Source organism: Protopterus annectens, chromosome 2.part0 (genome assembly GCF_019279795.1).
Source record: "Protopterus annectens isolate FY-2018-M chromosome 2.part0, PAN1.0, whole genome shotgun sequence".
In the NCBI taxonomy this organism is placed as follows: Eukaryota; Metazoa; Chordata; order Ceratodontiformes; family Protopteridae; genus Protopterus; species Protopterus annectens.
Window position 1 is genome coordinate 731,405,875 of NC_056728.1, and position 24,918 is coordinate 731,430,792.

At 46.0% G+C, this 24,918-nt stretch overlaps 1 protein-coding gene across 1 annotated transcript in view; it reads right to left on the reverse strand.

Moving 5' to 3' along the window:
• TMEM38B (transmembrane protein 38B) overlaps positions 1-24,918 on the reverse strand; it is a 453,229-nt gene that overhangs the window by 265,518 nt on the left and 162,793 nt on the right. Inside the window, exon 2 of the mRNA XM_044061049.1 lies at positions 17,859-18,015. Within this exon, the coding sequence (XP_043916984.1) occupies positions 17,859-18,015 (157 nt within the window). The remainder of the gene's footprint in view (positions 1-17,858; positions 18,016-24,918) is intronic.

Here is a 24,918-nt window from a genome sequence, read left to right on the forward strand (position 1 = left end):
GATAGAACAGTATGACTGGCAAATTAGAGAAGATTTTGATGGGATGCTATGAGGTTCCTTACAGAAGGCAAATACATTTTTTTGCTGCAACACAACATGGTATACATGGAAGGGAAAAAGGCAGCAGGGCAGCTGGGTAGCAGCTATGCTACATTTCTGACTCCACTAGAATGGAGAATGCATTTTTTCAGAGGTAATTGATGATTCAGAGTGTAAGCAACACAATGAAGGGGACAAAAGAGAAAGATTGTAGGCAATGAACAGGACACAGTACAATGAGCATAATTTATCTAGTCACACAGATACAGAGACAATGATATTCTGCTTTTGTAAACCTAACTGCTGAAAAACTACTAGTAATCAAAGAAGAAAGGAGACACAAAACAGCTTCATCTGTTAAAAAGCAGAATGGAGAAAAAAGGAACATGCACTGTTTTTTGAAGGGATGTCTAATTTTCTGAATGAGGAGGAATACAAAACTTCTAGATTATAAGAAAAACTAGTAGGGTATTTTTCAGCAGACCTGGCATTTTACTATTAGTAAATGTCAGATTAACAAAGCACTGATCCAAGTTTACTTTGCAGCACACACAAACAAAAAAAAGAACACAAGTAGATATTCTGAACAAGCAAGGTTGCCAGAAGCCTTCAGAAAATTATGTAAGCATCTGAGTAAAAGTGGCACATAACTTTTAGTTATGTACTTACCATAACTTTAAATGTTTGGGATCCATCTCGCCTACATTCTGTACTGATGGGCTCAGAGCCGATCCCTCGGCTCCGACTCGGCACGCTATGCTATAGAGCGAAGCCTCTTATTGGCTGAGCTATTCTCTATCCCAGGATGCACCACCACTAATCCCCCAGATCTTGTTTGTCTGCATTCATGCACACATACATAACTTGTTTATATAACATTGCCAGATGTTTCAAGATGAAACAATAGGATTCGGACCGTCCGATCTCTTCTGATCTCCAAGGAAGGGGGAAGGAGGGTGGGTTATTGGGAATGTAGGCGAGATGGATCCCAAACATCTAAAGTTATGGTAAGTACATAACTAAAAGATGTTATGTGATCCTAGCTCGCCTACATTCTGTACTGATGGGACAGCGTCCCTAGCACCTAAATCCTGGGTGGCTCACTGGAAAACACTCCTGAGCACTGTGGAACCAAATGAAGCTCGCCCCGGAGATGCCACATCCAATTTGTAGTGGGAAATGAAAGTGTGCGGGGAAGACCACGTAGCCGCAGCACAAATGTCACTAATGGCAAGCTTAGAATGGAATGCTATTGAAGTAGCCATAGCTCTTGTAGAGTGAGCTTTGACAAAGGTCATAAGCTCTTTATTAGAAGAGGAATAAGCTTGACTAATACAGTCCCTGATCCATTTGGCAATAGTGACCTTTGTGACGGCTTTGCCCAATTTATTATCCGAAAAGGACACAAACAATTGATCTGTTTTCCTTGTTTGTTTGGTCCTATCTAAATAAAAACACAATTGCCTGTGGACATCTAATGTGTGGAATATGTATTCCGCTTTGTTTGAGTACTTTGGAAAGAAAACTGGAAGTTCTAATGACTGTTGTAGACAAAAACTGGAACAAACTTTAGGGACAAAGGATGGATTTGGCCTGAGAGATACTCTATCTTTGTGAAAAACCAGGTACGGAGGTTTTACAGACAAAGTTTGAAGCTCTGAAACCCTTCTGGCAGAAGTAATTGCGACCAGAAAGGCAGTCTTCCATGATAGAAATTTCAAATCACATGTTGCTGCCGGTTCGAAGGGGGAGGAAGTTAAGGCACGTAACACCACATCGAGATCCCATGGAGGAGCAGGATGAGAAATCGGAGGTCGAAAGCAGCACCTTTCATGAAGGTCTTACACAATCTGTTGCTCATTAAAGGTGGGTTTATAGATTCATGAAAATTGGAAATAGCTGCCAATTGAACCTTGATGGTAGAGATTGAAGAACCTTGATTGAATAGGGAAGTTAGAAATTTCAGGACTTCCGATACAGGAATAGTGATGGGATCCAGACCCCGGAGTTGAGCCCAAATAGCAAATCTCTTCCATTTGCTAGAATACAATTTCTTAGTGGCAGACTTGTGGGCCGAAGATAAGATATGTATGACTTCCGGGTCTAGGGTATGATTCCTGACTATAGTCGGAAGAGGAGGAGCCAAGCTGTTAATTTCAAGGTGTGGAGGGACTGGTGGAGTAGTCCCGACTGATGAACTAATAGGTCTGGGATCTGATCCAGGAACCATGGACCGTCCAGTGCATATTTCGAAGATAGGGGAACCATACCTGACGAGGCCAGTAAGGAGCAACTAAGATCATTTTGCTCCCCAAGTGAGACGCCTTTTGGATCACTCTGGGAAGGAGGGGAATTGGGGGAAAAGCGTATAGCAAGCCGGTGGGCCAAGGATGGGCTAGTGCGTCCATAGGGCTCTCACCCGGAGCCAGAGTGAGGGAGAAGAACTTTTTGCACTTCGCGTTCAGTGGGGTTGTGAAGAGGTCGCAACAAGGAATTCCCCATTTGCTGAAAATCTGAGTTGCAACCGTATTGTTCAGAGACCACTCGTGAGGAGAGAGGATAGTTCTGCTCAGTCTGTCGGCTATCACATTGGACTTGACTTGCCAGGGATATGAGTCGCCACTAGAAATCGTTTGGTCGATACTGCCCATTCCCAAACTCTCATGGCCTCTCTGCAAAGGGGGTAGGATCTGGTCCCTCCCTGCTTGTTCAGGTACCAGACTACTGACATGTTGTCGGAGTGAATGGCAATTACGCCCTGAGGGAGGTAATCGTGAAGGGCTTGTAGGGACAGAAACACCGCCCTCATTTCTAAAATGTTGATATGAAGGAGGCTCTCTTCCGAATGCCATTTGCCTTGGACTGACCTGCCCAGGGAATGCCCCCCCCACCCCATCTGGGAGGCCCGTAGTCAAAGTGGCCACAGGAGGAGGTGGAACAAAGGATTGTCCCTGATCCAGATTGGAGGGCACCAGCCACCAGCGAAGGTCCCGTTTGCAGGTTTCCGTGATCCATATGAGGTGACTGAGAGGGAGATCCTGAAAGGACCACTGTGTTGAAAGAAGCCACTGGAGAATTCTCATGTGCAACCTTGCTAGGGGAACTAGAAGAACCGTGGCGGACATAGATCCCAATAGCTGCAGGACGATTCTGGCTGGGGCTTTGGATCTGAGAAGTAAGGCTCGAACTTGAGCCTGTATGGTTTGTATCCTTTCTGTAGGAAGATAGACCCGCATTCGGTTTGAGTCTATCTCTACTCCGATGAATCTTATGCGTTGAGATGGCAGCAACACAGACTTTGGCCAATTGAAGGTGATTCCAAGGGAAGTGCCCAGTGATATTGTGGCTTGTAGGTTCTGCAATAGTAGATGCTTGGAGGTGGCAGTTAGGAGCCAGTCGTCTAGATACGGAAACACCTGGAATCCTAGACTTCTCAGGTGAGCAGTCACGACCGCCAAACATTTGGTGAACACCCTGGGGGCTGTGGTGAGACCAAAGGGTAGCGCGCGGAACTGAAAATGACTGTCTCGTAGGCTGAAGCGCAGATGTCTCCTGGACGCCTGATTTACCATGATGTGGTAATAAGCATCCTTGAGATCTATGGAGCACATCCAAACACCTTTCTCCAGCAGTGGGAGAATGGATTGTAGGGTGACCATTTGGAACTTGGACTTTTTGACTGAACGATTTAGAATGCTGAGATCCAAAATGGGCCTCAAGTCCCCGGCCTTTTTTGGCACCAAAAAGAATCTTGAGCAAGTCCCTAATCCGATCTGGTCTGCGGGGACCGGTTGGATGACTCCTTTGTGAAGCAGCTTTGAGACTTCTAAGGCTGCAATTTCCCATTGACTGGGTGGCGGGTCCGGGATTTTCTTGGACGGAGGTGGGGAGTGAGAAAAGGGAATGGCGTAACCTCCGGCGATAATTCGAAGCACCCATCGGTCCTGAGTGATACCTTCCCAGGCTTTTAGGTGCCTCGAAAAACGACCCCAGACTGGCTCCGGAGCTGCACAGTCGGGCAATCCCTCAGGGATTGTGAAAGGCTGAAGAGCCACGAAAGGACTCGCGGTCTCCAGTGTTGCGGGGGCCTCTGCCGCCTCTGGGACGGCGTCTTCCAGAAGAATTTCCCCCTCCTCTGCCTCTAGAAGGGGGATCGTCCTGCTGTGAGGGATAAGACTTCTGAGATCTACGGAACCACATTTTCCCTCCTCTTTTAGCCTTGGGGTAAGGCCGAAAGGGAGTGGAAAATCATGCCCCTACGGCAGTCAAAGTCTTACCTTCTTGCTCGCAGCGGGTCAATGTGTCCTTTACCTTGGGTCCAAACAAAGAGGACCTATCAAAGGGAGCGTCGGCAAAGGAAGACTTGAAGGCTTCTGCAAAATGACACAGGCAGAGCCAGGCTTGCCTCCGTAGAGCAATACCTGTACCCGCCGCTCTACTGCCCCTGGCGCATATGAAATGAGCCTCATGGACAAGTTTGATATGGATGACAGCGTAGCCAACCATCTGGGCCAGCTGCTCAGGTAGGTTACCCAAGAGGGTATCTGAAAGCTCCTTGATCAGATCCCTCTGAAACCTGGTGAAGTGCGTTAAATAGTTCAGGGATCTTAAGGTAAAGGCCAGTGAACTGAGGGTGTGCTTACCGTACCGATCCATGCTCCTAGACTCCTTATTAGGAGGATGGACGGACGTCGAAGCCTCTGCTACATCTTGTTGGGTAGCAGATGCCACCACCAAGGCATCTACAGCCACACCTTTAGTCAAAAACTCCTTCTCTGGGGGTGCTGACAGGAACTTATTTGGGCGAGCAGGCACCGGTTCCACAGAGTCTGGGTGTTCCCATGCCCTTCGACAGATCAAATCTAGGAGCTCGTCGAAGGGCGGAGACACCCAGGAGGCGGAGGGCTGAGCCCCGAAGGCCTTAAGGAACACCGACTGCCAGCAGAAGGGGTTTGGAATGCCAGCCGCCTCGTTGTTTGAGGGCTTCCAGGATGTCTGCAAAGGAGACATCATCTGAGGACGACTTAGGGGACCCCTCTGCATCATCAAGATCAGTGTCTGACGTGAGAGACTCATCGGGGGAGTCAACGTGCTTCCTCTTGCACGATCTTTTCCTTGGGGTTCCTCCAAAGAAGTTTCAGAGGGACCTCCAGGAGGGGAACCCCCAGTGGGGGTGACCTCAGGCCCCGGGGCTCCGCTGTCTAAGGACAGGGGGACTGCCAAAGACCCAGTCTCTGTATGCAGGGAAGGTGCTGGTGAGACCGTGGAGGTAGCCAAAGAAGATTTGGCTAACTTGCTCCTCATGGCCCTGAAGGCCGGACCACCAGAATCCTGGGAAGGTCCAACCCCCGTGGCCACAACAGTAGACGGTACCCCCACAGCCGACGCACCGAGAGGAAGGCTTGGGACCGAAAACATCAGACCCGAAGCGTCCCCCCCGGGGCCGACAGAGGAGGTCCGCGTACCGAACTCCAACTCGAGAGCCGGGGTTGGAGTAAGGGTCGGGGCCGACCCGAAAACCTCCATCGGCTCCACCAGCACTGGCTCCAATGGTGCCGAGGCTGTTGGAGGAGGAACCATAACTACAGGGTGGGCCATCGGCTCTGAAGCCGAATGGGCTGGAGCCGAAACTAACTTTTGGAACACAGGAGACAGAAAAAGTCTTAGGAGCACCCTGTCGATGTCCGAATCAGACATCTTGGAGGATCTAGATGAAACCGATCGGGTCCGAACCGACTTCTCCATCGGCTCCAAAGGACTGGGGACCGGCTCGAATGGACTCGACCAATATCGGTTCGAGGGAGATCCCAAAACAATTTCCCTCGGGCCGAGGAGGGCTTCGCCGAAGGGAAGAGTCTGAGCCGGCAACCCTCATCGGCTCCAAAATCAGTGGAGCCGATGAAGGTGACCCGCCTCTCGACGCCCCAGTCCTCGGCTCCGAAACCAGAGTAGTCGAGACTGGAGGCATCGAGGCAGACCGTTCCGCCCTCGACTCTGAAGTCCGTGGAGCCGATGGAGAAGCCTGCCTAGGTTTCTTAGCAGTCGGTTCCAACGGGCTGGTCGGAGCCGACGCTTTCTTCTTCTTAGTAGGAGAGGATGAGGAAGATAAGGCCTCCTCGAAGGAGGGTTTAATCAGCCCTTTCAATATTAATTTATTCTTCCTCTCTTGGAGGACTCTAGATGAAAAGGCGTGACACGCTACAGGACTCCTGTAGGTGCTTGGCGCCTAAACAATATACGCACGAGGAGTGGTCATCGGTTATAGACATCTTATAACCGCACCTTGTGCACTTTTTGAACCCAGAGGGTCTATGTTCTTTTGACATAATGCCTATCAAAAATCACTAAAACAGTGGAAAGAAGCACTATCTAGTCAGAACAAAGATTTTACCACAATACAAAAAATTTAACTTTTTTTTTTTTTTTTTTTTTTTTTTAATAAAATGATACAATACAATATCAGAAAACACTAAAAAGGAGGGCCAAGACCCTCTAACTTAAACAGGTACTTGACCTCCTTGAAAAATAAAAGAAACTAGCTGAAGAATAGGGGAAGGCCCCTCTAACTTAAACGGGAAACCTTTCCCTTAAACAAACACACAATTTACCACAAAAAAAGTACCAAAACACACTCGTACAACAACAATAGCTGTTAAAACAGCTTTTGGGTAAGAATAAGGAATTTCCTGACAGGAAACTTTAGAAAAAAACAGTACTTAGCTCAGCCAAGTTTGAGACCACGTCCTAGCTTGTAAGCGGCAAACGAGATCTGGGGGATTAGTGGTGGTGCATCCTGGGATAGAGAATAGCTCAGCCAATAAGAGGCTTCGCTCTATAGCATAGCGTGCCGAGTCGGAGCCGAGGGATCGGCTCCGAGCCCATCAGTACAGAATGTAGGCGAGATAGGATCACATAACATCATAGGTTTAACACTAGAGTCACATGTTTAAGATCTAAACAGTTACCCAGTGTTACCGCCTGTAAACATTATTGCATCTGTTTAAAATTTTAGCCACTCTGTAAATGCAGTGAAAGTACAACTGAAGCTGAAATGTAGCATTCTGTACTACAATACTGCCTGGCATATAAGAAGTCTGTTCACTGGAGTGGAGTGCACCATAATTCAGCTTGCAGCTTAACTTGGTACTTATTACAAGAGCAACAATCAAGTACTACAATGAACAGTTGCAAAACCTGTTGCCAAGAAAATGTAGTTTGGTATTATAAATGCAGCTGACACATTAAGAATAGTTTATGGAACTGAAAATCTTTAAAGAAACCAGATACTCATATTCAACAATGCTCTTCACCGAAAACAATTTCCAAAGAGTTTGAAAATACAAAGAATGAGGTTTTTGTCCTGTGTGCTTACCCAGTCAACAAATCACCACTACACAATCAGAAATCAATTTCTATCAAATTTCACTTTTACAAGAAAAATAAAGTTACTTCTAGCCCAAAAGCATGGGACAAGATGCTCACCATTGTCACAAATGACTCAAAATCTATTACTGTCTTGGGCGATGCACAGGAAGGAAGAGGTGAAGGTCTGCTCACCTTTTTCTAAGGTGAAACAGTGACACATTGCTGCCACAATGCATTAGGGTGAAACGTAAAAAAGCTGACAAAGATGTCCTTACATTCACCTCTGCAGTACTCCTTACTAATAAGATTCCTTGCTGTGAAGCCATCCGGACAGTTTACAAAAGGTTACCATTCCTTTAAGGTACGCTGTGCATCACATGCGCACTCCTTGCATAAGGTAGGGCATAAAGGTGACGTTCAGGCATACTATCCCCGGAACCTCTCTATCGCCAGTCCGAATGCTGTTTTAACCGTTGGTCTGTTGCATACATCTGTTTTTTTTTTTTTTTTACCATTTTTTTGTTTATTGGCTTTTCTGTGCTTAGTCCTGTTTGTTGGAGTCCTCACAGTTGCAGATACACACCCAGTTGGGTTTTTGTTTACTTTTGTTTGTTTAGTGCTGTTTGAGGTTAATGTCATCCAGGAAGAGTAAATGCCAGTGTGGGAGACTGATTCCCCATAAAGACCACCATGATAAGTCTCTTTTTTGCCTTGGTGCTGCTCATAACCGTACAACTTGTTCAATTTGTCAGGCGTTTGTCCCCAAAACTCTTCATAGTAGGCTTTCTTCCCTTTCCTTGTACCTTGAGAACCAGTGACTTAAGCTTCTTGCTGCGGGTATTATGGATGGAACTTCCTACCCAGAGGGTCAGCCGTCTGGGAAGAAGTGGATATGCCAAGACCAGAATATTCCGCTGTCCAGCCTTTGCCAGGAGTTTCTCCTGAAGTTATTATGCACCCAAAGGCTCGCCCGGTTGTTTTGTCTGGATTCTGCTACCATATCTGGGCTGGATCCCGGTGAGGATCTGGCAGTCTGACGAGGCTTTGCAGGTGTCCATTTTGGGCGTTCAGAGGAAACCATGACTGACTGTTTCCAAGGGGTCTAGTGGTATTCTGTAGTTACTCTTTAGGGAAGAGGTTCCTACTGCAGTTGTGGAATGCTGTCATGAGTCTGGGCCTTCTCAGGTTTCCAGGACGGCTGTCCCTTTAAAGAGGAAATGGAAAACTAACCATGTTTCTTCTGCTCCTAGGGATCCACAAAGTGAGTGAAAGGCCTTTACTCAGGGATCATTTAATGCTTTACCTTCATTACAGCCTCCTCAAGGGGTTTCAGTTCCTGCTCCTCCTTGGTCCGCCTCTTCCCCTAAAAGGCCCTGAGAATTCCATTCTTCTGAGGTGGATTCCGATGATGACTCCCCTTGCTTATTCTGCCCAGATTGCTTCTCCTTTACACTATGGGACTGAGGAGGAGGATTCTCATACTCTTGGTAATCCCTCTGAGGAAATTTCCTTTAGGGACAAAATCTCTAGGATGATGGACTTTGGACTGTGCCCAGGTTTCGGATCCAGAAGAGGTACTATAAGTTACTGCAAACAGAATCCCCTAAACCTGCGGCCATTCCTCCTGTCTTGCCTGCTTTATTGGATGTTTTTTCCCACTACCTCTAAAAAAAGACAGATTCTTTGCTCCCTGCTCCCAGGAAGTCTGATAGATTTTACAGGGTGCTTAAAGATTGTTCCTTTTTGTTTAAATGTCCTGTTGCTGACCCCTCTGTGGTGTCTGTAGCCTCTGATAAGCCATCTCAATTTTTCCTTTGTCCAAATTACTGCTTTCTGACAAGGACAGTAGGACCATGAACAGGCTGGGTAAGAAAGTTTATACTTCATTCACTTTTAGGTATGGTAAGTGTACACAACTGTATTACGTTCTTTGTGTTTCACTGTTGCAGTCATTACATTTGGGTAGAGTCCCAAAGCTATGGTTGGGAGGCTGTAACTAGACAGCAGTAGAGCGGCTATGAGGCCCTGCAGAACTGCAGTGGCAAAGCCTGCCCTGGATTTAGAGTAGAGTGGCAGATAATAATGCTTTGTAAAGGTGTGCACTGAACTCCAAGTAGCCGCCTCTAAAATGTCTGTGGTTGGAACTCCCCTGAGAAAGGCTGCTGAGGTGGCTGCAGCTCTGGTGGAATGAGACCTAATGCCCTTAGGCACTGGCTTGCCATGGTGCAAGTAGCAGAAACGAATACAGTGGCCTAACCACTTAGATATAGTCTGCTTTGAGATAGGCTTTCCTTGTGATCCTGCAGCATATGCCACTAGTAATTGCTCTGTCTTCCTGAAAGCTTTGGTTCTGTCCAAGTAGAATCTAAGCTGTCTGTGTACGTCCAAAGAATGCAGTATTATCTCCCCCTTGTTCTGTGGATTTGGGTAAAAGGTTGGCAGATGGATGGATGGCTTGGTTAAGAGCCACACTGGACACTACTTTAGGCATAAATGTTAGGTTTGTCCTCAGGGAGACCCTGTCTGGATGAAAAATGATGAAAGGTTCCACAGCCACGAGTGCCTGTAGCTCTGAAACTCGTCTTGCAGAAGTAATTGCTAAGAGCAGAGCTGTTTTCCAAGATAAAAACTTCATATCAGCAGTAGCAGCTGGCTCAAAAGGAGGCAGGGTGAGCTTTTCCAAGACATAGTTGAGGTCCCATGCAGGTATTGGTAGTCTCCTTGGGGGCCTTAAATTTTTGGCTCCTCTGAGGTACTGCCTTAATAAAGGGTGAGAAAACAGTGGTGGCTCCGTATTGTAATGAGCCGAAATGGCAGAGGCATGAATTTTTATTGATGAAAAAGATAGGCCTTTGTCCAGTATCGCAGTTAAGTATTGCAAAATCTGAGGAATATTTGGTACCGCTGTATCAGTTCCTTGTGCCTGGTTCCAGGCACAGAATCTCTTCCATTTTCCAGCATAAGACTTTCTAGTACTAGGCCTTCTGGCTTCCAGAATGACATCCATCGCAACTTTACTGAGAGGTGTTTTTTGTGTGACTACATTATTCGCCATGTTGCCAAGTTTAATGTCCTGAGTTGGCTGTGCATGATCTGACTTATCTTGCTGGGACAGTAGTCAAGGTATTTGAGGTAAGGTCCAAGCTGGGTACAGAGATAAATTTCTTAGTATTGGATACCAGCACTGGCGTGGCCAGTCTGGGGCAATCAGTATCATCTTTGGCTTCTCCTGTCTGATCTTTAGGAGCACCTTGGGGAGGGGAGGCAGTGGCGGAAAGGCATATACTGAAAGATAGGGCGTCCACTTTCCATGCTTGTCTGTGATAAGCCCTTGTACAGAATCTTTTTAGTTAGTAATTGAGAGGGGAGGCAAATAGATCTATGCCCGGGCATCCCCACTTCCTTGTTATCATGCTGAAGACTTGTGGATCCAGTTTCCCCTCATGGGGATCCATGAGATTTCTGCTTAGTTCATCTGCCAGAGTATTTTCCTTTCCCGGCAGGAATTGTGCCTGCAGATGTATTTGGTAAGTCAAAGCTGTGTCCCACAAGGTCATGGCTAGTCTGCAAAGGGGGTAGGAATGTGTGCCCCATTGCTTGTTTATATACAACATGACCGTGGTGTTGTCTATCTTTATCAGTAGTTGTCCTGGATGCAGTAGGTCCTTGAAGGCTGTCAGGGCATTTTGAACAGCTAACATCTCTTTTTGATTGATATGTAGATGCATTTGGTTTGAGGACCATGTGCTCTGAATGCATCTTCCTGCCATCTGGGCTCCCCAGGCATTGTCTGATGCATCCGTTGTTCGTGTCTGCCTGGCTGGAGGTAATGTGAATGGCTGTCCCTTGTTCTGGTGACAAGCCTTTGCCCACCATCGAAACCTCCTGTTGCAGGCAGGGCATGAGAGTAATGACTGTTTCCAGGCTGTGGCAATGTTGAGTCCAAACACTTATGTACCATTGAAGTTTCCTCATATGCAGTCTTGCATATGGAATTAGTAGGATGCAGGATGACATGAAGCCCAAAGCCTGCAGAATTTTTCTTGCAGATAACTGGGCCTTTGTTGCCAACATTTTGAAATAGGTAGTCAGTTGCCTTTGTCTGACATGCGATAAGCCTTCTGGGCAGTTGCATGCAAGCTTGCACTCAGGAATATTATCTCTTGTGAGTGTACTAGTTTTGATTTCTTTTTGTTGACTGTGTACCCTAGGCATGTTAGAAGTCTTTTCACAAAAGCCAAATATTGAAGAAGAATGTCCTTGTTCTCTGCTTGAATGAGACAATCGTCCAAGTAAGGATATATTTGTATTCCTCGTTGTCTGCAGAATGCAATTACTGGTGCCAGGCACTTTGTAAAGACCCTGGGCGCAGTAGATAAGCCAAAGGGCAGTGCAGAGAATTGGTAATGCATTGAACCAGCCTTGAATCTTCGGTATCTTCTGCATGATTGTCTGATTGGAACATGTAGGTATGCCTCTTTTAGGTCTAATTTCACAAGCCAAGCATTCTTGCCTAGCATGGGCAGAAGCTGCTGCAAAGTCAACATTTTGAATTTTGGAATATCCAGGAAAGTGTTCAGAATAGATAGGTCCAATATCGGCCTCCAGGCCTTGTCTTTTCTGGGTATCTTGTCCCTGCTCTTGCTCTGGTACTTGTTGAATGGCCCCCAAGTCCATGAGGGATGAGTCTTGTTTTTGTGCCTCTGCCCATTGATTTTTTGGCAGATCTGGCCAGCTGTTTGCCTTTGGTAGAGTATGGAAGTGGAACTTGCAGCCTTGTGACACTATATTTAGAACCCACTTGTCCTGGGTTATGATGTGCCAATTTTGAGCAAAAGGTGCTAATTTCCCCCTCAAGGGTGCTGCCAGAAGATAAGTGCTTGGTGCCGGCAGGGGGAAGTCATTGGGATTGTTTTCTGTATGTTTGTGATCTATCATCTTCAGCTTTGGAAGTAGAAGCACCCCATTGCTTGGACCTATAAGGACCTTGCGCCTGGGATCTGCCCCTAGGGCGTCTGAGTCTGCCCCTTTGAGGTCTGTCTGACACAGGAAAGGACCAATTTTTTGTAGGCCAGTGTCTACTAAACCTGGGTGGCTGTACCTGCAAAAAATCTTTGACAGCTTGCATAGATGTAGCTTTGTCCTCCATTTTCTTTAACACACCTTCTGCCTTAACACCAAACAAAGTATCATGCTGTAAAGGTGCATCTCGTAATTTAACTTTAACATGATCAGGCAGATTTTGTTCCTTTAACCAAGCATGCCTCCTAATTACAGAACCCGCAACTGCGGCCCTGCAGGAGGCCTCCAAAGAATCTAAACCACATTGCAAAGTAAGTTTTCCAACTTGTTCTGCTGCATACAATAAATATTGTATTTCCTTGTTTTCTGCACATTGAGAATTTAACAACATTTTCTGTTTAAGCAATCCCATGACATGTTGCTGATACTTAAGCATATCAAATTGACAGTTTAAGGCCCTTATTGCCAAAGTTGCAGAGGTGTAAACCTTTTTTCCCCATCTATTCAGTGCCCTTGAATCTCTGTTAGAGGGAGTAGTTTTTTTTTTGCAGTGGAAGCCTTAACCCCCTTTGGACCCTGTGATATAGTTTCTGGGTCAGCAGCAGGGTTTTTAAAAAGAAAGTTGTGTGAATCAGGAACCCTGTAATATCAGTCAGGCTTAACAGGAGCTGGGCGTAAGGAGTCAGGGGTCAGACTAGACTCCAAAAACACATCATCTACAATATCTAACACAGGTGGAATGGCTAGAGGCCTGTGCTGATAGTAATAGAAAGTCCCTGAGCCTCTTTTTAGATTCTGAAAAATCTTGGCTCTCCCAGTGGAAATGCTCCCTCATGGTGTGCAAGGTTTCCCCAAAGGAATAGTCCTCAGAGGAGATGCTGAAGGTATAGATACTTCAGCATCAGAATCCTCATAGGGGAGAAAAGAATATTTGTGTTCAGAAGAGGAATCAGAAGAAATAGAAACCTGATCTGAAGATTTATAGTCAGTGTCTTGCCTAGGCCTCTTATCAGGAGGGGGATGGGAACCCCTGATCAAGGTAATCAAGTCTTCGGCCATTTCGAACATCTGTTTTTTGGGCATAGGAGGACTGTCCATGTGGCTCTTGAGATTGTTTCCTTGCTTTAGAAGGTGCTTTAGTCTTTGCCTTTGAAGATGAAGTTGTTTTAATGTAAAGATGTTTAGATCTGAATACACCCTCAGAAGCCGGTACCTGCTCAGCGGCTGTGGACCCATCTGAGGGATTAGCGTCCGAGGCTCCAATACCTTGAGTATCCAGCGGCATGGCAGACTCCACGTGGGAGTCGGTAGCGGCCTGTGACTCTAAAGTAGTGGGCGTCAGGGGCTGCGAAAGGGCCTCACTGGAGAACCGGCGACTGGCTTAGGAGAAGCTTCGTCGCCGGTTGTGGGCCTCGGTTGTTTATCTCTGTCCTTTTCTTTGCGTTTTTTGTAAACTCAGATAGTCGGCTGGCTATCAGACGACATTTCAGGGTAATTAAATCGGCGTCCAAAAAAGTTTAAAGCAAAATCATACCGACGCTTAATAGTGCGTTGGTTAAATCTAACACAAAACCGACAACCAGAAATGGTGTGATCAGGGCCTAGGCAAGGAATACAGTAAGAATGAAAATCCTTATGAGGTATTTGCTTCCCACAAGAAATACAGTTATTAACTTTTTCTGACATCGGTCTGGAGCAAGAAAAAAGTTTCCCCAACGGGGTACTTAGCTTTATTGAAGACTTCGGATCTGAAACTCAAATACGAAAATCTCAGAAGTCGGCTGACCGGCACTTGTGAACTGCTTCTGCTTCGGGCACCGCGCGGCAAGAAAGACTGAAGAAAATAGCATCAGCTGCTTCTTTTATACCCCTGACGACCTGACGTCAGGGAAGGGGAGACAGCAGCCGACGCAGGACCCAAGAGTTTGGAATTCAGGCCGGCTGAGGGCAACCGGCCAGCAGGATTACCCAAATGTAATGACTGCAACAGTGAAACACGAAGAACATTCTTCATTTTACCCTTTCTCTTCTTCAGAGCCTGGGGCTCACAACAAACTTCAACAAGTCTTCCCTGACTAATTCTCAGGATCATGTCTTTCTGAGTTGCAGGTTTCAAACGGTGCCAATGCTGGCAACCCTGCCTCCTCCAAAGGCATTAACTCTCATTTCTTTCAAACTCTTCTTCCCCTGGCCTCCATTTCAGCCAGGGGGTTTCTGTGAGCTCTGGGGTTCATCACTTCCACCATTCCGATGCTTCCTCTGGCCAGGCTCCACATGAGGCAGTTGCAGTGGTTTCTGAAGTCGGTGTGGCTTCAGCATATGCATCCTCTAGACTTTCCTGTTCCTCTTCTCCAGTGTCTCAAGGAAGAACTTCTTTGGTGGATTCAGCAATTGTCTCTTAATCCAAGGCTCCCGTTTCAGCCTCCGCTTCCCTCTCAGGATCTGTTCACAGACGCTTCAGATGTGGGATGCGGAGTAATGTTTGGCTCCCTGAGGGTTCAGGGAGTGTGGTCGCCTCATCAGCGGAAGGAACACATCAACATCAAAGAGATGAGGGCTGTTATGCTGGCTCTTCAGGCCTTTCATAGTCTCTTCTCTGCAGGGTCTCTCAAGGTACTCGCAGACAATACCACTGCCATGTGGTATGTCAACAAACGGGGGTGAGTATGACATCCTACCATCTTTGCCAGCTGGCACTTCTGGTATGGGATCTGGCTATCCTTCAGGCAGTTTTTATTCCTTCAAATCGGAATGTTGTGGCAGACAATCTGAGCAGGTCCCTCACTCAATCCCACGAATGGATTCTTCACAGGGATGTGTTTCTGGACATTGTTCACCAGCAGTGTACTCCTCAAGTAGATCTCTTTACCTCCCCTCTGAACAGACAACTTCCTCTGTTTTGTGCCACAGTCCCAAGTCCTCTGGTATGGAAGGTGGATGCTCTCTTATTTTCTTGGAAGGGGATGTTTCTTTATGCATTCCCTCCGCTTCTTCTCATTCTGAGAGCCCTATTCAAGATTCAACAGGATGCTCTGAAAATCTTGTTGGTGACTCCTTTTTGGCTGCAACAGCACTGGTTCCCTCTACTTCTGCATCTCGCCAGGGGCAATCATCACAAGTTACCCATCTCCCCACACAAGACAAGGGGTCTCTCATCCATCCATACCTGCCCACGCTTCAACTGACACGGAGTGATAGGGTGATGGGGTTTTGATTCCTCATAGACACCTTTTCTCTGAGGATGTGTTGCAGGTCCTGCAGGAGGTCAGGAAACCTACTACTAGGAAATCCTACTTATCTAAATGGAAGAAGTTTTCTATTTGGTGTCTTTCTCGTGACCTGGACCCACTTTCTGTGGATGTTCCTTTGGTTCTTTCTTATTTGTGTGAGTTGCTCGATGCTGGTTTGGTCTATTCTTCTATTAAGGCCCACTTATCAGCTCTTTCTGCTTGTCTGCCTTTAACTCCCCTGTTAGCTTCTAGATTTGAGGCCAAGCAATTTCTTAAATGTGTCTTCAATATTAGACCTCCCAGGAAGCCTGTTCCTTCTCCCTGGGATCTTAATTTTGTTCTGGAAAAATTGACTCAGGCTCCTTTTGAGCCTGCTGTTTCAGTTTCCTTGCAACATTGTTCTTGGAAGACAGTTCTGTTTTTAGCTCTTACATCTGCCAGACAGGTGTCTGAGTTGTAAGCCCTTATGGCTTGTCCACCTTTTTTGATATTTCATGAGGACAGAGTGTCCCTGCGTACTAATCCTTCTTTTATGCTCAAGAGGGTTAATGAGTTTTCACTTAATCAGTCTATTAATTTGCCTACTTTTTTTCCCTCTCCACAATCTGACAGTGAGAGGGTGCTGCATACCTTAGATGTGCACAGCTCAGATTTTATTTGGATAAAACTAAACCTTCTTTTATGCTCAAGAGGGTTAATGAGTTTTCACTTAATCAGTCTATTAATTTGCCTACTTTTTTTCCCTCTCCACAATCTGACAGTGAGAGGGTGCTGCATACCTTAGATGTGCACAGCTCAGATTTTATTTGGATAAAACTAAAGCTATCAGGAAGTCTGATCAGTTATTTGTTTCCTTTCATCCTAGGAATTTAGGTTTGGCTGTTTCCAAGCAAACTATTTCTACTTGTATTTCCAAGGCTATTTCCTTTTGTTACACTTTTCATGGTGAGAGCCTTCCTTTTTCTATAAAGGCTTAGACGCTAATTCTATTCTTGAAGCTGCTACCTGGCCTTCTGTGCATACCTTTACCAAACATTACCAGTTGGATGGTGCCTCCAGAGCTAGAGTTGGTTCTTGAAGCTGCTACCTGGACGTCTGTGCATACCTTTACCAAACATTACCAGTTGGATGGTATCTCCAGAGCTAGAGTTGGCTTTGCTGCTGCCATTCTTCATGGCTTCTTGGAGGCTCTCCCGCTTCCGCCGCCCAGGTTTCTTCTTGAGCTTTTGCACTCTCCCATTAGTAAGGAATACTGCAGCAGTGAATATAAGGACACAGTACAGTTGTGCAAAATCTTACCATAACATTAGATGTCCTTACCTTCACCGCTGCAGTATTCACTCACTTATTCACTCACTCCCTCCATCCCCCTTGGTCTATTTCCCTTCATGGCTGAGCAGTTTCTCCTTGGTTTTCCTTGGGCTGCTGTTCCTACTGGGGCAATCTGTTCAGAGGATGGTACACCTGAACGTCACCTTTATGCCCTACCTTATGCAAGCAGTGCGCAGGTGACGTTCAGCTTATCTTAAAGCAAAGGTAAACTTTTGTAAACTTGACGGATGGAGGGCTTCATGGCAGGGAATCCCATTAGTAAGGAATATTGCAGTGGTGAAGGCAAGGACATCCACCGTTATGGTAATATTTTACACAACTATACTGTTTAACTATAAGCCTTCTTTATGTTCTCTACATATATATATATATATATATATATATATATATATATATATATATATGTTTACAAGCAACTAGAAGGCATTTGCTGGAACCTGTTGGGGTGTTAGGGAATCACAAAGTTGGTACAGCATAATGACCTTCCTCACGCATACCCACCTGAAATTAAACAATGTTCAGACTAATAGTGAAGGGACTGAAGTCCACATTACTTCCAGAATTTGTCTGACAACAGAACACAAATATACCAAAATATGCACATACTCCCTTTAGTGCTACTGCCAAACCATATATTGGATCCAGTTTCTTTTATCTATGCATACCTAATGCATGCTGATACCTAATGCATGCTCATGAGTTTCTCAGGGACTCAAGTGGAAAATGAAGAGTGAAGTCCAGAAAGATTACATTAGCTACAAGATGATTAAAGCCTGCAGGGCAAAGTATGATATTTGGAAAGTAATACAAAATTACAAACACTTAATCACATAACACATAGCTTTGCTGTATACAAGTAGGAAAACTTACCAGGCTGCAGAAGCCATCAGTATGTTTATGTTGTTTGAGAAGACCTCTACTGGAGGCTCTCCAAGCAGGACAGAAGACACAATTGCTCCACCAAAACAATAAATCATAGCACTAAACCAGCATGCAATTGGACTGCGCCTTGAAATCTCTATCGCTCCTGTAATAACACACAACAAAATAAAGCACATGAGAAGCAGTCCTGAAGACAGCACACTTAATCACAATTTGCTGCAAATAAATAAAAACAAACACACAGCATGAACAGATAATCAAAAATAAATATATAAAAAAATAACTCTAACATTATAAATGAATCAGTACTAGAAATTAATAAAAAATACGGCAAACACAGTGAAAAAGTACACACTTAAGTACACAAACACCTGAACTACTGAAATAAACAAAAAAAAAACACATTGCAAAAAAGTGGCAAAATGTGCGCAATTTAACCAGTTAAAGAGAAATCTCCACATTGAAGCTCATTATTTTCATTGTACCTTTAATTTCTGAGCTATTTTAATTCATCAAAATCTTTTTAAGTGCTTCTCATAAAAATTTTAATGTTTTTTCACAAAATAGCCATTACAGGACCTGCCATATTAAAATGATTTTACTCCTTTTACGTCTTCTTCCTAAAATACATTTAACGTCCACTTTACATAAGTCACGCTAGATATAAGGAAGTGATATCTATCAATGTATGTGTGTGTGTGTGTGTGTGTGTGTGTGTGTGTGTGTAAATATATATATATATATATATATATATATATATATATATATAGATAGAGAGAGAGAGAGAGATACACACACACATACACACACACACACACACACACACACACATGTATACATACATACACACAAATACCTACATATATATTTTTAACAGCAGCTGATGACAGATTTCCCTTTATTTGTGGTAGGTCATGCAAGCAGAGACAAATTCCACAGCCAAAGCATATGTGAAGCTCAAAAAAGTGGGTGGACTTTCTATCTTTGATTCCAAGGCAAGGAAAATAGAAGTTATGTCCTTACCATAACGTTCCATTCATCTCGCCTTTGTTCTTACACATGGGTTCGGAGCCGATCCTCGGCTCCGTGTCGGCCGCTTGCAAGCTCTGCATCGAGAAGAAGCTCGAGACAACCTAATACCCACAATCCCCCTCTGCCTTTACCTCAGATCTAGTTTGCAAGCAAACCAGCAGTCAGAGAGAGAACACATTCATGCCAAAACTCACATAGACACAAAAATACTTCTATCTATCTATATATATATATATATATATATATATATATATATATATATATATATATACATATGTATGTCATATATACAACAAAGAAGCAGAATAACCCAGACCAGGCACCAAAAAGAACGTTCTTCCTGAGGGTGGGAGGGTGGGAATGTAAGAACAAAGGCGAGATGAACACTCCACATGGAACGTTATGGTAAGGACATAACTTCTATATGTGAGAGTGTTCGATCTCGCCGTTTGTTCTTACACATGGGTAGCGTCCCTAGCTCCATGTTCCTGAGGAACTCACGGGAGGACGTTCTTGAGCACAGTCGAACCAAAGGTTGCCCTGTCCCTAGAAACCTTGTCTACCTTGTAATGAGAAATAAATGTATGTGGTTTAGACCAAGTAGCAGCCGCACAAATAGCGTCTAATGGTAGGCGAGCTGCATGAGCCAGGGATGTAGACACTGATCTTGTAGAATGTCCTTTGGGTTTGACAGACAAAGCTTGATTTGAAGTATCATAAACATAGATAATACAATCAGTTAACCATTTAGAAAGAGTTCTTTTAGTAACCGCTACACCTTTCCTGCTATCAGCAAAGGCTACAAAAAGTTGATCAGATTTTATGTGATCTTTTGTTCTATCCAAGTAAAATCTAAGTTGTCTGTGGACATCCAACTTATGTAACATATACTCCATTTTATTGGAGTGATTCTTGAAAAAGGTGGGTAATTCAATGGACTGATTAATATTATTAATAGAGCAAACTTTGGGGAGAAAGGACGAATTAGTGCGAAGAGATACTCTGCCAGAGTGAAAGATTAAATAAGGGTGTTTAACGGAGAGAGCCTGAAGCTCAGATACTCGCCTAGCGGATGTAATGGCTACCAAGAAGAGGGTCTTCCACGACAAATACTTCAATGGACAAGAGGAGGCTGGTTCAAATGGGGGTAACATCAATTTAGATAATAAGAGGTTTAGACTCCAAGGGGATGTAGGAGATCTAACTGGTGGTCTAATATGAAAAGACCCTTTTAAAAAGGCCTTACAAAGCCTGTGGGCCATAACAGGAGCCCCACATTCTTCCACATGAAAGTTGGAGATGGCAGCCAATTGTACTCTTAAAGTGGCAGGAGAAGCACCTTGGTGGAACAATTCTGTTAAAAATTCCAAGATTTTGTTTAAAGGAGCTATGACAGGGTCCAATTGCTGTGTATTTGCCCAGAACACAAAGCGCTTCCATTTACTAGTGTAGGTCTTAGTAGTGGAAGCTTTATGAGAAGCCACTAGTATATTCTGAACTGCAGGTGAAAGAAGATCAGACCTGGCTAAGTAGGGAATCGGAGCAGCCAAGCTGCTAGATGGAGGGACAAGAGCGAGGGTGGGGAGCCCCTGACGAGTGAGTCAGTAGATCTGGCTCTGGGTCCAGGATCCAGGGTCCCCGAATGCGGTGTGTCAGAAGAAAGGGGAACCAAATTTGACGAGGCCAGAATGGGGCAATGAGGATGATCGTCCTTTGCAGGTTGTTGGCTTTCTGCAGAAACTTGGCAATCAGGGGAAAAGGAGGAAAAGCATACAGGAGGCCCGGGGGCCAATCGTGAACTAGTGCGTCCCTGGGGACTTCCCCTGGAGGGGGTAATAGAGCAAAATAGCTCCTGCATTTGGCGTTCATTGGAGACGCAAACAGATCGCAGGAAGGCTGGCCCCACTTGCGAAAGATCTTCTTCGCAACTGACTGTTTTAGGGACCACTCGTGCGGCAACAGAATTGCTCTGCTCAGCCTGTCGGCTATGACGTTGGATGACCCCGGGATGTGCGTTGCTATCAGAAAGCGACTCGTGGACTCCGCCCATTGCCAAATTCTCATGGCCTCTCTGCATAGCTGATAGGACTTGGTTCCCCCCTGCTTGTTTATGTACCAGACTACAGACATGTTGTCCGTCTGAACTGCAATAGTCCCTAGAGGAAGGAGGGGAGCAAAGTGCTGCAACGCTAGAAACACTGCCCTCAACTCCAGAACATTGATGTGCAGATTGTACTCTAAATTGGTCCATTCACCTTGGACTGTCTGTCCCTGAAAGATGCCCCCCCACCCTATCAGGGAAGCGTCCGTGGTCACCGTAGCTGTCGGCGTGGGTAGCACAAATGGTCTTCCTCTGGAAAGGTTGCAAGTCTGAAGCCACCAGATTAGGTGCGACTTGCATGTGTTTGTGATCAGGATTTTGTGTGTCAGAGGTAGATGTTGGAATGACCATTGTGCAAACAGTAGCCATTGTAGAACTCTCATGTGCAGTCTTCCCAATGGTATCGCAATGAGAGAAGCTGCCATGAGACCCAAAACCTTTAGTACCAGTTTTGCTGGGGATTTTCTGAATGACAGAAGAAGAGATATGTGTTTTTGAAGTGAAGCTATCCTTTCTGGAGGAAGCCTTAGAATTAACTGATGCGTATCTAATTCCGCTCCTATGAATAAGATACGCTGTGATGGCTGTAGTAAGGATTTTTCGAAATTTACGGAAATTCCGAGGTGAACACAAAGTTGTAGGGTGTAATCTCTGGCCTGTATCAGTTGACGCCGGGTGGTGGCAGAAAGGAGCCAGTCGTCCAGATACGGAAACACCTGGAATCCTAGGCGTCTCAGATGAAGACGCTACCACTGCCATGCATTTGGTGAAAACCCTGGGGGCTGAGGTCAGACCAAAGGGCAGGGCTCGAAACTGATAGTGACTGGCCCCCAGCCGGAAGCGCAAATGATCTCTGGACGCCCTGGCCATTTTGATGTGGTAGTATGCGTCCTTCAGATCTATTGAGCACATCCAGTCGTCCTTCTGTAAGAATGGAAGGCTCGATTGAAGCGTGACCATTCGGAACTTTTCTTTCTTGACGAAGGTGTTGAGGTTGCTTAGGTCCAGAAATCGGCCTCCAGTCCCCTGTCTTCTTTGGAACTAAAAAGAACCTTGAGTAAGTTCCGAATCCTATTTGGTCCGCTGGGACGGGTTGGATGACTCTTTTTTTCTAGCAGCTGTGAAATTTCTATAGCTGGCGGATCTCGCAGATGGAGCGGCACATCTGGGAGTCTTGTCTTTGGAATGGGGGTGGATAGGAATGGTATTCTGTAACCTCTGGTAACAACGCTTTTTACCCAGTTGTCTGTAGTAATGTTTTGCCAGGCCTGAGGGTATAAAGCTAAGCGACCCCCGACTGCCTCCAGAGCAGGACAGTCGGGCTTCCTCTCAGGAGTGCTGGAAAGGTTTTCCAGGGGGTGTATCCCTGTCACCTTGGTTTTGCGGACCCCCTCTGCCGCCAGGGCGGCGTCTTCCACCTCTGCCCCCTCCTCTGCCTCTAGAGGGGGCATCACCCTGCGTGCCTGGGAAAGACCCTTGGGGTTTTCGAAACCACATTTTCCCACCGTGTTGCCCTTTGGGGTACGGTCTGGATGGGGTGGAAAAACGGACTCCGACAGCAGACAGAGTCTTTCCCTCCTGTTCACACCGGGTAAGGGTCTCCTTTACTTTTGGGCCAAAGAGAGTGGCACCATCAAATGGGGCGTTAGTAAAGGAAGACTTGAAGGCTTCCGCAAATGAACTTAAGCCCATCCAGGATTGTCTTCGAAGAGCAATCGCTGAAGCTGCTGCCCTACTTAATCCTTCGGCTGCGTATGAGATCAGCCTCATGGATGAGTTAACAATGGATGTAAGGGTATTGAGATGTGTTGTAACTTTCTCTGAAACAGCAGCATCTGTAGTACCCTGGAGGGTATCTCCCAACTCTTTGATTAGATCCCTCTGTAGACGTGTAAAGTGGGTCAAATAGTTCAGGGATCGCATAGAAAAAGCCGCTGAACTAAAAATGCGCTTCCCGTACCTGTCCATAGTCCTAGAATCTTTGTTAGGCGGATGGACAGATGAGGAAGATTCCGACATCTCCTTTTTCGTGGCCGCTGCCACCACCATAGCGTCCACTGGAACTCCTTTTGTCAAATAAGCCTTGTCTTGGGGTGCAGTAATGTATTTATTAGGCTTCCTAGGGACTGGCTCCACCGTGTCAGGAGCCTCCCACGCCCTTCGAGCAATCAGCTCCATTAATTCATTGAAGGGCGGAGTGACCCAGGAGGAGGAAGGGCGAGCACCAAATGCCTTCAGCAAGACTGACTCATCCTCAGAAGGGGGGAGGGACTGCCAGTCACCTCTCTGCTTTAGGATCTCCAAGATGTCAGAGAAGGAGACATCTTCTGAAGGTGACTTTGGGGACCCTTCTGACTCATCCAAGTCAGTATCGGATGTCAAAGATTCTTGTGGAGAATCTAAGTGTCTCCTCTTACACAATCTTTTCCTAGGGACTTCTTCGGGGAGAGCATCCGAAGAAGCCTCCGAGGAAGAGGGGGCACCCTCCAGGGGTGGCTGAGACACCGGTGCTCGACGCTTGGATGTGACTGTTGGTGCAGAGGAGGATAACGGTCCTTTATGGGGAGGAGAGGCTGCTTCTACTGATGTGGTTGTCTGGGTAGACAACACCTTCCTCATGAGATCGAAGGCCCCCGGGTCCCGAGTCGAGGTATCTCCCGGTTCCGAAGAAATGGGAAGAATCCCCGAAACAGGCACCGAAGGCATCGACCCCGAGGACGGAGCCGAGTCGATCCGAGCCGAGGCCCCGAGAGGGAGAGTCGGAACCGAAACATCGGTTCGACTCTCGGTCCCTGAACCAAGGATGGATCTTCGGCTCCGAGACTCCGGTACCGGATCCGACGGAGTCGAGGTGAACGGAGCAGACCGAGAAAAGGACGGTTCTGGCACCGAGGGCTCCACAATCAGTAGATCAGCCTCTTCTGGCTCCAAAGACTGGACAGGTCTCGGAGGAGGAACAGATGGAGATAATGGAAGGCCTTCAAGTTTCGACACCAATTGGGTGGAAACCGAGATAAGTTTGGATAAGGCCGAATTCTCCAGTAATTTCTGCACCACGCGGTCAACATCGGTGTCAGAGAGAGGCCTGGAAGAACGTGTCGAAGGAATCGAAGATGGAGCCGACCTCAACAGTGTCGGGGGAGGGAGCTCCATCACCGGTTCCAAGACTCGAGGCTCGGAAACTGACAACAGTTGAACAGTCGGCCCCGAAGTCTGTGGAACCGGTGATCCAACTTTAGCTGAAGAGCTCGGAGCCGATGACTTGGGCTCCGACGTCTTCGATTCCTTCGAGGATTTGGATGCCTGGTCTGAAGCATCCAGAGCCTCTTGAAAGGTAGGTTTTAACAAACCCCTATTCATGAGTTTCCTGCGTCTATCTGTCATGACCCTCCCACTGAAAGAATGACAAATAGAGCAGTCTTCTTGCAGATGGAGAGGGCCAAGACAGTAGACGCAGGAACTATGATCGTCAGTAACTGACATCTTTTGCCCACATTGGCAACGCTTAAAACCTGATTTAGCCTTTTCAGACATCTCACTCTAAATAACTGAAAGGTCAAGTCCAGTAAAGAAGTCAAGTCCGGTGAAATTGTCGAATCCAGTAAGGAAGTCAATCCAGTAGTCAAATCCAAGTACGGGGTGGTAGGCCCCGAGGAGAACTCTAATAAAAACCACAAAAGAAACAAAAAAACCAATAAGTCCATAAAGCGAGTTCCTTGTCAGCAGGCAAAACCAAACACCAGTTAAAAAACCAAACGCGCTTTATTTAAAACCAAGACGTTTTCGCCACGGCAATCCGTGGCTTCTTCAAAGGTAAAAATACATTTGAACCTCACACTCCATTAATAAAAACTCAAAAGAGGAAGTGACATCATCTAATTTCCTCGGAGCAGCAAACATTTTTTAAAAAGGAAA